Below are 17,827 nucleotides of genomic sequence, written 5' to 3'. Positions count from 1 at the left end.
CCCTGCCTTGTGCTTGGCCAACACTGGTTTGATTCCTGGAACCCTTTATGGTCCTTTGAGTCCCACCAGGAGCAAGTCCTGAGCACTGCTGGGTGTAACCCAACAAACAAAGCCAGGGAGAGACTGGAAGTTGGAATTCAATGTTTTAAAATTGTATCATGAAGGCACACTTCACTTCGATTGAGGTCATGCTATTGGGTAGAAGCAAGTTTCTGAGTGTGGGGGGTCACTCAGGATCATAAAGACCAGGAGGAGGGACTCCCTGGGGGTGATTGGTTGTATGAGACGCTGTGACACCAGTGCTGCAGTTTGTGTTCATTACCTCACCTCCAAGTGTGAGCCACTGATGGGGGGTGCGGGGTCACACTGTTGATACTCTCTATTACCAAAGCTGCTATTTTAAGAATGCCACAGCGCTGAGCATTCAAGACATGGTCTGCTCATTTTCTTCTCCAGAGAAATGCACAGGAACACAAAAGCACCTGAGCTCAGCCTTCTGTAAAGTAACGGGCTGCTTGGTCGCACTCAATGAGTGTGTCACTAGCCTGCCGACAACGGCAGGTGATGATATGTCCAGAAATCCAGTCCTATAGGATTTGGGGGTTGAGAGATCTGGGGGCCCTGGTTAGTGATACTGCAGGGGTGACTTGGCAAGAAGTGAGCCTGGGATGGTCGGGAACTCAGATGGCATTTTGAAATTCAATAAAAGCTGAAGAGCAACCTGCAAAGACACCGCTTGGTTACAATATAAAAAGTAAAATGTCTTGGAGATGCCAAGTGAGGGGGCTGCTGGAGCCAGGGGCCAACAATATGAAATCTGTTTATGCTAACCAAATCGGGTGTTCAGAATGTGTGGCAGCCAAGACATGTAAGAACCGCTAAGCTAACGTGGTCTACACTGAAGTCGATATAAGTCTTTTAAGTATAAACACAAAGTATAGGTACAAAATCAATCTCATCTAGAGAAATGCTAAATTACTTAGCTCAGGAAAAACTTTCTATCAAACATTTATAAATTAATTCTCTACCTAACTCTACCTTTTCTAGTGAGAATCTACACAAAAATTCCAAAGACCAAATTGAAAAGGAAAGCCATTGAAGAAATGGAGCCAAGAGAACAAATACATATTTATGAGAAACAGTCCAATTTAATTACACCCAGAGATGGTGTCCTATCAAACCAATGCATTGTGCATACAAAATCATCCCTACCTCTAAGTGTAATTGAAGACTAAAAACAGATGCCCTCTTAGCCAGCCTCATTTCTGGACTAATTAAATCAGTAATGAGACCCATTCATCATTCCCGAGTTCTAGAGAACTTCAGGGCTGCTCTGCTGAATGTCTGGCCTGCCTGACACGCAGAACTGTGTGTCAAACGTGCTCACCCAGTTGGGAACCAGATTTGCGATCTGAGATTGCTGGCTCTCCATCAGGACTTCTCAGAGCATGTTGACTTTTTTTTTCTTTTTGGGTAACACCGGGCAATGCACAGGGGTTACTCCTGGCTCTTCACTCAGGAATTACTACTGGCGGTGCTCAGGGGACTATATGGGATGCTGGGATTCGAACCCGGGTGAGCCACGTGCAAGGCAAATGCCCTCCCCGCTGTGCTATCGCTCCAGCCCCGAGCATGTTGACTTTTGCATGTTGGCTTTTCTCTACTTATTTTTAAAAGTTTGTTTTGTGCCACCAGGTCCCCCAAATCCAGGAAAAAACATAAATCAAAGCTCGGCTTGCAGTTCCCATTCTTTCCTACTTCTCTGATCCATCTGGTGAATCCTTGACTTACGTATTCATCCACCCCGGGTCGGGCCATCCCCTCCCCTCCCCGGGTTCAGCAGTGTCCACACTAGCCACCCAGCAGGATGAAGAGCCTGGAGGCTGCAGGGTGACCGTCTGTCTTTCCTAACTAAAGGGCATGACTCCACACAACTGCCAAGAATGAAGAGTGACTGTCCAGGGAAACTGCGGTGGTGCTGGCACATGCAGGAAGCACTTAACACCAGTGATTATGAGGAACTGTCTGGGAAGCCCAAGGCGATGCCCACTGGGAGCAGTGAGAGGGGGTGGAGCAGCGAACACACACCCGTCCTGGACCATGAACAAGCCTGGAGTGTGGCAGGCTGCGGCCAGGTTGCGGATGTTCTGCAGAATGCGGATGCAGATGTGTGTGCCCGTGCTTACATTCTAGAGAGCCAGCTGAGTAGGTAGAGAAGGAGTGCAATATGCAAATGAAGCAGTGTGACAGGGGAATGATGAGAATTTATGTATACTTGGTTTAATAACTGATGTATAGAATGGATTTAAAAGAGATGACTTGAAATTGTGGGTAGAAAGTTTTAAAAATTGCCCACCGTCTGCACTGGGGATGCACGTCTCCATTTTAAGCTCAGAGAATGCCAGCAGGGAACACTGCTGCAGCAAACCATGTAACCATGCTGGGAAGACGCCGTCATGTGCGTGCACCCCCACAATGCAGTAACGCCCGATAAAAACAGGCCCTGGGACCCCTGAGCTTTGTCTATGGCTTCAGGTGCTGGCTGAGACTTACCCGGTCTGACCAGCTGAGTAATAAAGACCTTGTTCCCCCGCTATGAAGTGTCTCGGGCTGCCTGATTAACTGATCACCCGGTTACAACACGGTGAAGAGAGAAAGGGGGCTACCTTGGAGAAGGCACAGAGTCAGGTCAGCAGAAGGCAGCATGGACGCAGCCCTCCCTGAGACCCTGGAGAGTGTGAGCAGCTGGGGGCTCAGTGCAGCAGAGGCTTCAGCCACGCTGGAATAGCTGGAGGGATGGCAGTGGGTGTCTGAAGGGTCAGAGGGTGAGTGAGGCCACAGGGGGAGGCAGGACCCACATAAGGATGAAGACAAGATGGGATTCCCAGGGCAGATGCTGGGGCAGACGTCCAGCTGCAGGTGATGCAGTTATACCATCAGAGGAGTGGTTCTGGTGGACAGTCTCAAAAATGCAAACTATGTTCAGGTGGGGAAGAGGTTCGAGAGTCCAGAGCAGCAGCAGCCCTCTAGTGAGATGGCTCGAGGATGTGAAGTAGAACAGATACGCTTAGGGATCAACAGGCCTGTCATTCTCACCAGTGCTGTCTAAAGGGAGTATTAGGGGCTAGAGCTATAGTGTTATACTGGGGAGGGCATCTGTCTGGCACACGGCTGACCTGGGTTTGAGCCCTGGTATCCCATATGGTCCTAGAGCACCGAGAGGAGTAACCCCCGAGCATCACTGGGTGTGAGGCCCCTCTCCCCCACAAAGAAGGTACTATTACTGGGGGAGGAGGAATAAAATAAAGGCGATATTATTGTTTTACAAGTTCTGAGGCTGAAGGTTGTCCAGTAAAACCTTATTTGATATACAAAGTCTAGGATGGAGTGGGGCAAGACCAGTGAATTTAACAACTGTGTTAACTTCCAAAAACGTTTTCCAACTTGATTTCTGGAAAGAATTTCTAAAGCAAAAGAAAAATGATGTGGGAGAAGACAGAGGAGATGGTTTCTCTAATTCAAGCTCGCAATCCCTGGTTCGAATAAATGAACGGTTCATGCCAATCAGGAAGCTGTAGACACAGCCCCCAGTCTGTGCTTCCTGCATAATATCCAGCTGGGGGGAGAGATAGTACAGCAGGTAGTATGCTTGCCTCGCATGCAGCTGATCCAGGTTTGATCCCCAGCACCACACATGGTCACCCCAAAGCCCCACCGGTAGTGATTCTTGAGCACAGAGCCCAAGAATCTGTGTAAACTGTGAACACCACTGAGTGTGGCAAAAGAAAAAAAAGTAATTGTGATTAAATTATTTATGTGATCAGATGTGGGAGTGTTAATAGTGACCCTCCCTCACACACACACACACACACACACACACACCAAACACTCACAGACTGAGATTTTGTTGCTTCAGTGCAGACAGCCAGGGCTCAGGAAATTTTAATAAGAGACGTACTAGCAACGGCTGAAAAGCTATTAGTGAACATGTTCCTCCTGGTGAAACCAGATCACCAAGGCACCTTCCCTGCCTCCAGATGTGCCACAGCTCAGGAGCTGACACTAGAAGAGCTTGACTATCCCCTGAGCGACTCTTTCACTGCCTCCCCCCCTCCTGCTGCATCCCACTGGCTGCGCACTGCAAACTGTCCCTTCTAGGCTGGATTCTGGGGTACCTGCCCTGACTAGGTTCCATGACAAGCACCATCTTAAATTCTATCAACCTGACCAGTGGGTCTGCGCTGCTCCCCACACTTGAGAAAAACTTCTTTGAGAAGTTTTCCCTCCTACTCCAGGCGACTTGTCAAAGACAGAAGGAGCAGAGAAGGAATTTCTTAGGGAAAGCAAAACTAAAGAGGGAGAGAAAAGGCGCACAAATGTTGGAGCTTGGAAATGATTAGCAAAATAAAGCAATATTCTGATTTCTGCATAAAACAATAAAAAAGGCTGTTTTATGGAAATTAAGTTTATTTCTGATGTGCCACATTAAAATATATGCCACATTTATTGAAAAGATCATAATCAATACATAAATAAAATTCTCTTCTCCCTGTAAAAGTTAAATACAATACCATAGCTACATACATGATATCTGTAGTCATCAGTGTTAACTTCTCAGAAAAAAAAAGGAAAACTATTCCTATCTAACTTATCATACAAAATATATACAGAAAAAGCATAATTGTAGTGTAAGACAAAGTTACCAAAATATAACTTTTGCTGTTTCCATAAAGTGTATTAACTTTTCCCAAGCGCTTCACCGAAGAGCCGAATAGCGATACTCTTGTTTTCATCTGTTTGAATCACGAGCAAAGCATCAAATTTGCCCGCCGACTTTGGCTTGAACTGTATAGGCATGTTGATGTAATGCTGGGCTCTGGAAGGGAAGAGAAATGTCAGGAGCATGACGTCAAGCAAGCAAACGCCGGCCACGGTGCGCGGTGGCTGTAGCAGAGAACCAGCTTCCACGGAAAAGAACCTGGTCAGGACTCAGTTTCTCTTTGGCTCTCATTTGCTCACGGCTGTCACGGGGAAGACAACCCTAGATCCGAGCTGTGTCCACACGCAGTCCCCAACAGAAGGGAATGAATGGAAGAGGTAAAGAGGGGTCTCCTTACTCGGACAGCAAGCCCAACTGGGGTGAAAGCACCGTGGCCTGGTGGTCGACAGGAAGAGAGTTGTGCAGAGTTTATTCTGAAACTCACGGGAAACTTAAGTGAGAACCCATTTGGAAAACTTACTTTCAGACTGTATTGTGCCAGGTAGTGAGTGCCTTATACTGAAAGAGATTCTGTTTTTCTTCAGAAAATGAAGTCCCCAGATTTTTAAGACTACTCTGTGACTGCTGTGGTCAATCAGACCCACATTTTATCACAGCCTGTGAGGCGTCCATCAGGCTCAGCCTGGGGCTTACCGGAGTATTTTATAGCTTTTAGACTTTCCTCAGAATGAAGAGGTGGTTCATCCTTATTGCCACCTCAGAGGTATGTTTTTAGGTTTGGAGTTTGATTTTAGTTTTGGGGCCCACACCTGGCTGTGCTCAGTGCTGACTCCTGGCTCTGTGCTCAGGGATCACTCCTGACAGTGCTCAGGGCACCATATGGGATGCTGAGGACTGAATCTGGGTCAGCAGTGAGCAATGCATGATCTACCTGCTCTATTATTGCGCCAGTCCTCAGAGGTATGTTTTCCAAAATCAGTCACTGAAATGATACGCACTTTTGCTTCCTGATTAAATCCCTGGCATTAGCTTTTGGGTGTGCAGTAGCATAGAGGGCTAAACACTCAAAATAAAGTCCATTTCCCCAGGAATGTGCAACACACAAAGTCTGTTATTAGACCCATTTGCACTCAGGAATTACTCCTGGCGGTGCTCAGAGGACCATATGGGATGCTGGGAATCAAACCCGGATCAGCTGCATGCAAGGCAAACACCCTACCCGCTGTGCTATCGCTCCAGCCCACCATGTGCCATTTAAATAAAAGTGGTATCTAGTCCTTGAAATTCCCAACGATAGCTCTTTCTTTTGTGTTAGAATTTTAGTTCCAAGAATAATGTAGTGCTGTTTACCAACTTAAAGGGCCATTTTGTAACTTATGAATCACTAATATAGTACAAATTTGGAAACAAATCTCTAGAAGATCCCACTTCCAAACAAATCTCTAGAATCCCACGGTTCTATCAGGGGCCAGAGTACTAGTACAGAGGGGAGTGTTTGCCTTGCAAGCGGCCGACCTGGGTTCAATCCTCAGCATCCCAAATGGTCCCCCAGCACTTCCAGGAGTCATTCCTGAGTGAGGAGCCAGGAGAAACCCCTGAGCAATGCCAGGTGTGACCCCACCAATCAAACAAACAAAAGGTCTATATTCAACTGAGGAACTGTTGGGCTACTTCCCTCTGCCACCCAGCTGCCCACTACCAGCAATTTCTTTTCCTTCTGGAGCTGAGGAAACAAGTGACAACAGTGTCCTGTGTACAAAGTTACTGTCCTGGGGCGGGAGCGATAGCACAGAAGGTAGGGTGTTTGTCTTGCATGCAGCTGACCTGGGTTCAATTCCCAGCATCCCATATGGTCCCTTGAGCACCGCCAGGAGTAATTCCTGAGTGGATGAGCCAGGAGTAACCCCTGTGCATCGCTGGGTGTGACCCAAAAAGCAAAAAACAAACAAACAAACAAACTTAAAGTTACTGTCCTTCCACCACCAAAGTGGCGCAGACTCTACCACTGTGCGGTGGCATTTTTAAAGTATGTTGGGGAGGTGGTGACAACAACAGTAAGAAAACTACAATATAAAAAGGGATATTGTATTAATCATGTCATCACAAGCTCTACTTATTTTATTATTTTTTTTTGCTTTTTGGGTCACACCTGGCGATGCACAGGGGTTACTCCTGGCTCTGCACTCAGGAACCACCCCTGGCGGTGCTCAGGGGACCATATGGGATGCTGGGATTTGAACCCGGGTCGGCCGCGTGCAATCACTCCAGCCCCTCTACTTATTTTAAAATTGTTATGGGATCACTCCTGCTGTGCTCAGGGTGGGGGCCATGAACGTGCAAGCCTGAGCCACATTTCTGGTCCCCATTGGCTCCACATGTACAGAATAACCTAAGTGTGATTTAAGAAAAGAATCACGATTTAAGAAAAGAATCATGATGTGCTATATAAGACTAAATAATCAATTTTCTTGATTTTAAATATTTTGATAGTAAAAAAAAAAATCCACAGGGGCCAGAGAGATAGTATAGCAGGTAGGGCACTTGTCTTGCATGCTGTCAAACTGGGGTTCGATCCCCAGCATCCCATATGGTCTACTGAGCACCACCAGGAACAATCCCTGAGTGCAGAGCAAGCAGTAACCACTGAGCACTGGAGAGTGTGGCCTCCAAACAAAAAATAATTTAAAAAAATTAGCACAATCAAGTTACTATGATTCAGAAAAAAGGGACCAAGTGCTTGGTTTTTGCATGTCGGTGCGGAGTGATGGAGTCACGAGCAGTTGGCAGTGTCCCGCTCCCCCAGGCCAGCAGAGGGACACACTCTGCTATGAAGTCTCAGCTGAGAAAAAAGATAATGCAATAGATAATGGAGGGGGTTTTCCCGGGACCCAGTTGGAAGATGAGCGAGTTCCTCTTAAAAAGAAATGAGAAAGTGGTAACTGCCTCAGACTCCCTAGGAACAACAATTCCTCCTCCCTGTTACTCTGTGATCTAGCACTTTAAGTGGTCTGAGGGACCCAAGCTAAACTGGCTCACAGTACCCCCTTTTCATGAAAAAAAAAAAAATTACCCAGTGAAGCACCCTAGAAATCTACCTTCTTTAATGAACAAACAAGACAAGCCCTCCCCACCCCCCACGACCACACCCCAGGCCACTATAATGGCCCTGTCATCCCAGTGCCCTCCCACCAGGGGGCACCATCGCCTACTTTGTGCAACAGCTCTAGAGGAATTTCTAAGGATTTTTTTGGGAACAGTCTCTGAATGCTAAGACGAAAGATATTACAGTAATCAAATGGCTTAACTAATGATTTAAAGAAAATTATCCATTATTACATCCAATAGAACCCCCTTTCAGGTTTAATATTAAATATAATAGAACCTAAAACTTAGGAACAACAGTGATGGGGTCAGAGCAATAGTTCAGCAATAGTTCATTTGCTTTGCATGTGGCTGATGTGGTTAGATTCCTGGCATCCTATGTGGTCCCGAGATTGCTGCCAGAAGTTAATTTCTGAGTGCAGAGCCAGGAGTAACCCCTGAGCATTGCTGGGTGTGACACAACCCCCTCCCCAAAAAAGGAAACAACAATGACAATCCAGTTTGAGATGTCAAACTAAATGTATATCACAAGGAAAAAGAAAATTAGCAAACATAAGAAATTGAAACCCTGCTTTAATAAAAACACACAGCATTTGAAGGATGCCAACTAGAAAAATAAAATAAAAAAAAAAAAGTTCCCCATTTGGCAGGGAGAGGTGGATAGATCAGGAAAAGGGACCATTATGGCACTCTAGAAGAGGACCAGAAGCTGCAAGGAGGTCAAGTGACAAGCATGATACCCCATCAGTAACGTGTGGTAAACCACAGTGGCTGAAAGGGGGGAAAAAGAATAAAGTGCCTGCCATAGAGGCAGACTGCGGGGATGGGAGAGAAACTGGAGACCCTGGGAGGAGAGAAGTGAATATGGGTGAAGGGATTAGTACTGGAACATTCAAAGCCTGAAATCCAATCATGAATAACTTTGTAACTGTAACTCATGGTGGGTCAATAATTTTTTTAAACTTCCCCATTAATCTGGGACAGTCTTGTCTCAAGTAATGAAAATCTAAAAAAACAAACAAAAATGCTAACAAAAATAAATAAAATTAAAAAAGAAAAGTTAAGTTCCCAATTCTCAGCATTGTGAAAGCAACATTTAAGAAGGAATTTGCGAAAAATAACATTTAAAGAGGGAATTATTCATGAGGCTGACACCCAAGGACAGTAGATACAAGGGCCAGGCAGGTTGCCCCATACCTGGAAGCCTGCTTCACGAGGGGAGGAGAGAAGGCAGATGGAACAGAGAAGGGATCGCTAAGAAAATGATGGCTGGAAGAATCAGTTGGGATGGGAGATGCATGCCGAAAGTAGATAATGGACCGAACATGATGACCTCTCAGTGTCTGTATTGCAAGCCATAATGCCCCAAAGTAGAGAGAGAGTATGGGGAATATTGCCTGCCATGGAGGCAGGCAGAGGGCGGGAAGGGGGGTATACCCGGGATACTGGTGGTGGGGAATGTGCACTGGTGGAGGGATGGGTGTTTAATCATTGTGAGATTGTAACCCAAACATGAAAGCCTGTAACTCTCTCATGGTGATTCAATAAAATTAAAATAAATAAATAAATAAAATAAAGAGGAAATTATTCTAAAGTGAATCAGAAAATAAAGTTTCATGGTTTTTTTTTTTTTGTAACTGGAAAAATATTAGGAATCATAAGTTGAATTTAAAATACCGCCCAAATTCAGGCTGCTCTACAGTGGGTATCACACAGACTCCTTATCACCCGCGCAAAGATCCACAAGCGGGGGCTTTGCACTCTGTGCTGTTGGTGACAAAGAAGGGGTGCAAGAGAAGATTCCGGTTCCCTAGGAAAGTGGAAAGCTTGATATCTCGGAAACAAAGCCAAGCATGGCACTAGGAAAAGAACATTGTGATAGATCACAAACTTACCTCAAGGAGTATTTTGAATGTTTGACATAGAAGGGTTCTCTGGGGCTTAAAAACTTCAGCTGGAATTTATAGAAAACATTTACAAAGTTAGGCAAGTTAGATATCTGAACATAAACAAAACGTACCATGCTTTTAATTAAGGGCAACTTTTATAAATATAAGAGCAAGACAAATGTTCACAGGATAAAAACACATTTGGCGGAATTCTAATAAGAATTTATACTAGTTGTGACTAGAGTCAGTGTACCAGATATGTCTGGATATGACAGAAGAGAAAATAAATGAAAAGTTTTAAAAGTGAAAATATAAAATATTTTTCCACTTTCAGTTATGAGGTATTTTTTTTCCAAATACAGCACTAAGGCTACTGAAACACTAACTCATTATTACAACTTTAACATAATCCATAAATAAATAAATTTACTGATGACCACGAGAATGATTATCAAATAGGGGAGAATATTTATTCTGATGAGATGCACATTCGATAGTATTTCCAGTAACTTACCATGTGCGTAATAAAGGAATTATTTCGCAAATTTATTTTTAACGTCTTTGACTCCCCAACGCGAGTTGGCAGAAAGCAATACACGTCTTTTGGGGCATAAACTCCACGGTGAGTCAAGTCAAGTTGACTGCTTTGGAAAAAGATTTGAAAGTTACCATTTAAAATACACAGTAATTAAAGCACTGATATGTATGACAAAGTGCTGCTTTAGTTTGCTCTTAGTCACGACTTAGTTTAGAATGTTGAAGGTGGGCGCCCGCTCTTCCTCAGGAGCCGCTGGCAGCTAGCTCCCTTAGTCAGGCTCCCTATGTGGCAGCCCGTTATCACTTCCACCTCAGAGCAGCTGTTCTTCATTGTGAAGGGAGACTGAGTCCTCTGAGTCTGTATCACAAACTCTGGCCTTTCGCAGCACTTGGTAGCTGTCACTTCCTCTTGCCTTGGCTTCCTGAGTCCACAGTGCTGACTGTCCAGGCAGGCTCACACTCACATGCCCGTTCACGGGGCTCCTATCCCACCAAGGCTGGGCATGGCTGGACACCCTGAACTGCTCACACCACACTCTTCCAGAGCCTTCTCACCCCAGGGAAGCCTGTCCCCTCATACCACATGGATTCCCAGATTAGTATCTTAGCTCAGAGTCTCTGGGGACATACCTACATATCCAGACACCTCTCAGCTATCTCCTCTTCGAACTCACTGAGAAGCTTCTATTCTCCTTTTCCGGGAATAGCATGCGAGCCCACTTTTATCTATCCACCAGAGTCCATCTTTCCTTCCTACGTACTTCTCAAACCTGTTCATCTCTCTTCTTCTCAGTCTTGACCAGAGTCTTGAATTTTTACAATAGCCTCTAATTCATCTTAACTTGTTTCCTTGTGCTTCCTCCTCATCGGACAGACTATAGGTGGAAAGATTTTCCATAAATACTGGAATCACAAAGATGATACCACTGGATCTTCCCAGTAGACGGGTCTGGGCTGATAAAGGGTCTTCTCAGAATGAGGGGGCAAGGGGGAGTGCAGACTCCCCTTTCTGCCTGGAGGCCCAGCAACCCACAGTCACACTCGACATCCTCTGACATAGAAACAGCCTAGCTCTACAACTGAACCTTATCAAACTGCCAAGCCACCATATTGTTCCAGATCCAAGGCTCCTGGACACCTCTGAATTTCATCGTACTGTCAGCCCAGTAGGATCACAGCAAATCTGGCGGAAGCTGCCTAGAAGACCGCCCAGCTCAAGGCGCCTAAACAGGAACACGGAGGCTCAACTAGCACTAACCAGCACAGCAGATCCTCAGGCAATGACCTTGACACATCACTGTGAGATAGAACAATTATCACAAACTGACTGATTGATCCTACAGTTCATAACTCCATTTGCGTCTGTGTTGTAGCAAACAATATGAAGTAAATTTGAGTGCACCTGCAAGGGGGCGGGCGAGGGTGGTGGGTGGGAAACTAGGACTAGTGGAGGAGGGAAGGGCACATGTATGGTGGGCTTGGTGTCGGAACACTTCATTCCTGAAACAACTATATTATGAATAACTTGGTAAATAAGAGTTATAATTAAAATTTTTAAAAAAGATAAAATGAAACACATATTTATTAGGTGATCCAGCAATTCTAATTCAGATATTCACACCCCAATCTAAAGGCTAGTGTTCTTGTGAGAGGAACAAGATCACCAAAGGACCAGCAGACAGACCCTTAAACAAAGAGTTGTGAGTTGCTCCTGATCAATGCTGGGTGTGACCCCATATATATATATATGTATGTATATATATATGAGTATATATATACATACATATATATATATGAAAAGCACCTTCATTCATAACTCCAAATAAGAAGCTACCAAAATACCAGCAGGACCCCAAAAACCATTATGTGAAGTAAAAGAAGACACCAAGAATGTGTATGTATGAGATTCGAGCAAAGGCAATCCACGGCAGTGGACTGGAACAGAACACATCTTGGGGTGAGAGTGCGTGTTGACTGAAGAAAGACATCTAAGAATTAAGAGGTGAAAGAAATCTTCTCTATCTTGATTGGAGTGGTGATGCATGTAAACTCACAGATGTAGTCACTGAATATTCTACTGAATACAATTACACATCAATAAAGTACAAGAAACAAATCTTTAAGAACAACAAAAGCAACATACGCAGGTATGACAGCGGAGGTTTCCGATACTGCTCTTCTTTGCGGCTTAGCTAAATTATCTATTTTAATGAGAGTACCCGTGGAGCTGGATGGTTTTACAGGCTTGTTTTCTGCTTTGACACTCTGTATAAAAAAAGATCATGGGGTGAGGGAGGAGAAATAATCACTCTGGGCGATAATAAAAGCCTTTACCTACTTCTATTTCCTTTATAATTTTTAAAAGGAAACTTAAGGCTTCCCTTCATGCCCCCCCCACACATACACACACACATACACTTTTTTATTACATCGAGCATAGATTTTACACACATACACTTAATTAAGTCTAACATGGATTTCAGAGACAAACCCAGACCTTAAACCTACCAATCAAGAGACAAGTGAGAAAATGAAAATTATAGGGCTGTATTACAGAACTACTGAGATTAAAATAACACTGGGGAAATATCCACATTTTAGTCCAGTTTATCAGATCAGTTTCAGTTTGCTAAACACACACACACACACACACACACACACACACACACACACACACACACACACACACACACACACACACACAACACCACCACCTCCCACCCTGACTTGAATTCAGTGTAATACAAACCTGTCCAGTGAGCTGAAATCTTAAGGTGTGTTTCATATGAGTCTCTGTAAGGGGGTGACACTCAACATCCCAAAATTGGGCATAGTCCCCTCGATCTCTGGGCAAAAATGTGATGGAGACCTACAAAACAATACACCCCAGAAAAAATGTAGATGCTGAGAATCACACACAAGCAAATATAGTTTCACTTATTGCTATGACAAGATATATTTCCATTTGCTGGCATGAAACATTAAGGAGAAAAATTTTTTACATGGGCTAGCTTTGCCACTAATTGAAAAAGAATTCAAATAATTCACTTTTGAGTGGGATGATTGTAATGCCAGGTCCTAAACCAATTCTCTTTTCTTCACAGAAAAGAGAAATGTTTACATAAAAGAAGTTACCTAAAAATTGTAAGACTAAACATTATTAAGACCTCAATGAGGACCCGCCAAACCCTGAAAAACAATCTTTCTCTGGTGCTATGGAACCCTCTGCTGGCCAACTGGCAAAGGCAGACTAATAAAGGGGACCAAAAGGCTACACAATAAAGGTAAAGGAGGGTGGACTGGCCAGAGGAGGAGGCAGAAAAATGTAGCACAAGCCACATACTATTAACTCCAGTGAACTACAGAGTGTTGTTCAGAACTAGTTAGTTACCTTTTATAGACAGACCTCAAGGCCAGGGACACTCAAGAATGATTACGGTGTTGCATTTTAAAAAGTCTGCCAATGTTGAGAGTTTTCTTTATAAGAGAATTTAGTGTTAAAATGCCAGGCCAGGGAGAGCACACAAGGAGCTGGAGCCTCCAGTTCCTCTTAGGCGGGAGAAACCCCTGAGATCACCAGGGCGGATCACTCTCTGCCTCCTGCAGAAAGCACTGACAGCTAGCTAGGTGAACAGTTCATCTTTTGAGTCTGGACTTGACACTGACACTTCAGTGAAGCAATTTCTGCCAAGCCTGAACATAAGAAGCAATGCAAGCAGCAGACCTATGAGCAGGGAGGCAAAAGCAAGAAGCTAATCAGTGTCTGGCAAGATGAGGTCGTTGAAATTAGAGAATGACTGGGTTGGAGCAATAGTGTAGTGGGTACGTTGCTTGCTTTGCATGCTGCCAACCTGCGTTTAATCCCTGGCACTACCTATGGTTCCCTAAGCACCACCAGGAGCAATCCCTGTGCACAGAAGCAGGAGTAAGCTCCAAGCATCACAAGTGTGGCCGAAAACCAAAACAAAAAATTGGGGTATGATAATGTTACAATGAAATGGACATTGAGAACATGCAGAAAGAAAGGGAACAGCCAACTCCTTGAAAAGTTTCAAATGATTTAGAACCCCTGGGGATGATCATATCATATATTCTACAAATCCCATTTACACCTTCATCCAACCAAAACACTAACTCTAAAGGAAGGAGGAAAAAAACATAAATCATGACATGTTCTACACTGGGGACATAATGAGAACTTAACACATTCATAAGCTTCTTTAAACACAAATCAACTGAACAGTGTTGAAAAAGGGATTGTATTTCTTACTTTAATAGATTGGACTGGAGCGACAGCACAGTGGGTAGGGCATTTGCCTTGCACGAGGCCAACCTGGGTTTGATTCCTCCGTCCCTCTCAGAGAGCCCAGCAAGCTACTGAGAGTATTCTGCCCATATGGCAGAGCCTGGCAAGCTCCCTGTGGCATATTTGATATGCCAAAAATAGTAACAAGTCTCACAATGGAGATGTTACTGGTGCCCACTCGAGCAAATCGATGAACAACGGGATGACTGTGCTACAGTGCTACTTTAATAGATTATAACTGAGATATTTACTTTTTGATTCACTACTGTATTCATCAATAATTATGCTATTTAATAATTTTTCCCCTAACAGCCAATCCTCTGGGTCAAAACCAGACACAGCATGTGAGGCCAGTCAACACTATGGCCTTAACCCTCTGAGCTGTGAGACAAAGGTAAGGCTCACCTTTTGGATGCCATGGCTTTCCAGTATGCCAGAAATAGGGGAGCAGATGAATGCAGCATAGGTAGCTCTGAAAACATCTCCACTCTCATCAACTCCCTGCAAGACATGTTCAGAATGAGGATGTTAGTCTCACTTAGATAGAAAATCAGGCAAATTAATTAGTATATAAATTCATTCCACGTCTGCTCCTATTTAAGTATGCACTGGGACCCCAGAACCTCACCCAGATAAGGCATACATTCTCCCACTGAACTAACCCCAAATCCCAAGACTTCAGTTTTTAAACACCATGAATAAAGTTTAGAGATGAAAACAAATAAATTCCAGGTGATTATTACTGACCTTGACATAAGGTGGAGCTAAAGATGACAGATGCCACTTCACTTCTGTGTTACCACGATTCTCAAGTTCCAGACAATTCTCTAAAAGAAATAGATGTGTAACAACTCAAACTTTTGGGGAAGCAAGTGACCAACACATCACTAAGATATTTACTGTGATCACAAAATAATCTAATCATTAGATCAGTAGAAGAGTCCAAGAAAAGTTACATTACCTTCTAACAAACTAGTTTTGATTTAATAAAACGCAATGCAAAGTTACGGAAAGATATTTTTCTTGGGGGAGGGGCGGGGATGGGGGATGCTTTGGGGCCATATCTGCTGTGCTCAGGACTCACTCCTGACTCTGGCAGTGTGCGGTGCTGGAGACTGAACTGGGATCAGCAGGATGCAAGGCAAATGCTTAAGTCCCCTATGCTATCTCTCTGGCCCATGACCTTGACTATCTGCAGTTCTATGTTCATTGCAGCACTATTCACAATAGTCAGAATCTGTAAACAACCCGAGTGTCTGAGAACAGATGCATGAATAAAGAAACTATAGTACAGCTACACAATGGAATACTATGCATCCACCAGGAAAAATTAAGTTAAAAAATTCACTAATAAGTGGATGGACATGAAGAGTACCATGCTGAGCTAAATGAGTCAGTGGGAGAAGAACAGACGTAGAATGGTTGCACTCACTTGTGGGGTATGAAAAAACAGCATAAGACTAATACCCAAGGACAGAAGAAACAAGGGAGGGAGAAACAAGGGTAGTAGAAACAAGGGTCCACTGCTGGAAGCTGGCCACCAGTGTGGGGGAGAGGGCAGTTATGACAGAGAAGGAACCACTATGACAATGATAGTTGGAAATGATCACTCAGACAAGAACTGAGTGCTGAAAATAGGTTAGAGGATAGAAATGATAACCCTTCAGTACCTGTAATTACAAATCATAATGCCAGAGAAGGAGGGAGGGAGGGAGGGAGGGAGGGAGGGAAGTGGGTAAAGGGATGGGAATTAGAACACTGTATGACAGAAACCCAATCATGAATAACTTTGTAACTGTGTATCCCATGGTAATTTAATTTAAAAAAAAAATTAGTCTGAGTAGAAGACAAAATCAATGAGAGGGGCAAGGACCTAAAGGAACAGTGGACAGATGATCCCAAGTCCCTTCTATTAGGTCCCATGTACAACAACTTTGGTCATTGACACTGAACTGTCAAAGGTGGGGGTGGAGACTAAAAACATCAATCTCAGAACACTGAGTATGCCAGTAGATAACAGGGTGATTTACACATATTATTTTACTTATTCCTCAAATCCTATGTGTTAACAATAATCATTTATTTACAACGGGGAAACTGAGAAAGTGCATTTACCCACTCTAGACACCCCAAATTACACTAGTTAGAAACAGAGCCAGTTTCTAATCACTTTTCTCTCCTCTTTGGCTATTTAATTATTAGTTCTTCTCATCAAATATATAGTAAGAATTAGATAGGAATGGCTCTAACCAACAAAATGAAAGGTTCTTGGAATATAGCAGTATAAAATACCTAGGTTTAACTTCTACTATTTTTGAGTTCCTGCAATTCCAGCTGTAACTGACGCAACTGTCAGGATGATCACATTAGCTCTGAGTGGGGAAACTGGCATCTGTAATAATAGGGTGAATTACGAAAAGAGCACAGACCCAGCCTATCAGATTATTCACTGCATAACCTGATACAATACCTGAAGTGTTACCAGGTTCTGTTGTAGGAAAAGTAACACTCTTGTTTCTTATTTCAACTTTTGTGGAAGGTGGTTTTGGCAGTAATTTTGTCAGATGACTAACAGCTCCTGTGGTCATGATTCCAAATGAGGGAGAGGAGAAACGAGTGAGACGTTCTTCTTGTGCCAAGTCTTCTCGAATCTGAACTTTTACAACTTTCTGAAACGAGCCAGCAAAAGAATTACACATAAATTTATCTGAGTTTTAGCAACAATTCCTATTTTTAAATTCCTACTTTAGATCAAAAGAGGCCAAACAAATGAAACACTAAAAACTTTAAAAATACTTTTTCAGATCTCAGAGTAAATCTTTGACTATATCCCCTCTTTCTGCCAACCCCTTTCCTTTTTGTAGAGCCGAATTTGAAAACAATGACTTTTATGAGAGAAAAAGGCTTTGAGGCCCCACTCCGCACCCACACACACACACACATACATACATACATATGTATATATATATTCACACACACACACATATATACATATATAAACATATTTCTCTCTAAGAGTGGTTGCCTTCTACTTTAAACCCCATCAAATGTGGTGTGTTACTCTTGAAGCACGAATGGTGTGAGGTACGAGATGCTGCGAGGCTGCACCCAGGGACAAGTTTACTTGTGGGGTGAGGCTTGTCCAAGCGTGTGGAGAGTGGCCATGAGCATGGCAGAGGTGGAGTTCTGGAACTTTTCGGCTGCTGGGCCTAGGTCCCTTTGGGGCGGGAAGGGGCCTTACTTGTCCCCCTCCAGAGTGCCCCGAATAAAACT

General features: G+C 43.8%; 1 protein-coding gene across 1 annotated transcript in view; it reads right to left on the bottom strand.

Moving 5' to 3' along the window:
• Positions 1–4,460: 4,460 nt before the first annotated feature.
• Positions 4,461–17,827, bottom strand: part of CEP192 (centrosomal protein 192) — an 86,575-nt gene continuing 73,208 nt past the window's right edge. The window contains exons 39-46 of the mRNA XM_055127300.1: positions 17,025–17,223; positions 15,302–15,381; positions 14,960–15,055; positions 12,998–13,117; positions 12,392–12,513; positions 10,226–10,355; positions 9,718–9,776; positions 4,461–4,876 (exon numbers count right to left, since the gene is read on the bottom strand). Coding sequence (XP_054983275.1) covers positions 4,738–4,876; positions 9,718–9,776; positions 10,226–10,355; positions 12,392–12,513; positions 12,998–13,117; positions 14,960–15,055; positions 15,302–15,381; positions 17,025–17,223 — 945 coding nt within the window. The 3' untranslated portion in view covers positions 4,461–4,737. The remainder of the gene's footprint in view (positions 4,877–9,717; positions 9,777–10,225; positions 10,356–12,391; positions 12,514–12,997; positions 13,118–14,959; positions 15,056–15,301; positions 15,382–17,024; positions 17,224–17,827) is intronic.

Source organism: Sorex araneus, chromosome 2 (assembly GCF_027595985.1).
Source record: "Sorex araneus isolate mSorAra2 chromosome 2, mSorAra2.pri, whole genome shotgun sequence".
Lineage (NCBI taxonomy): Eukaryota > Metazoa > Chordata > Mammalia > Eulipotyphla > Soricidae > Sorex > Sorex araneus.
The sequence above is the reverse complement of the archived record's forward strand: the minus strand, read 5'-3'. Positions and strand labels throughout refer to the sequence as shown.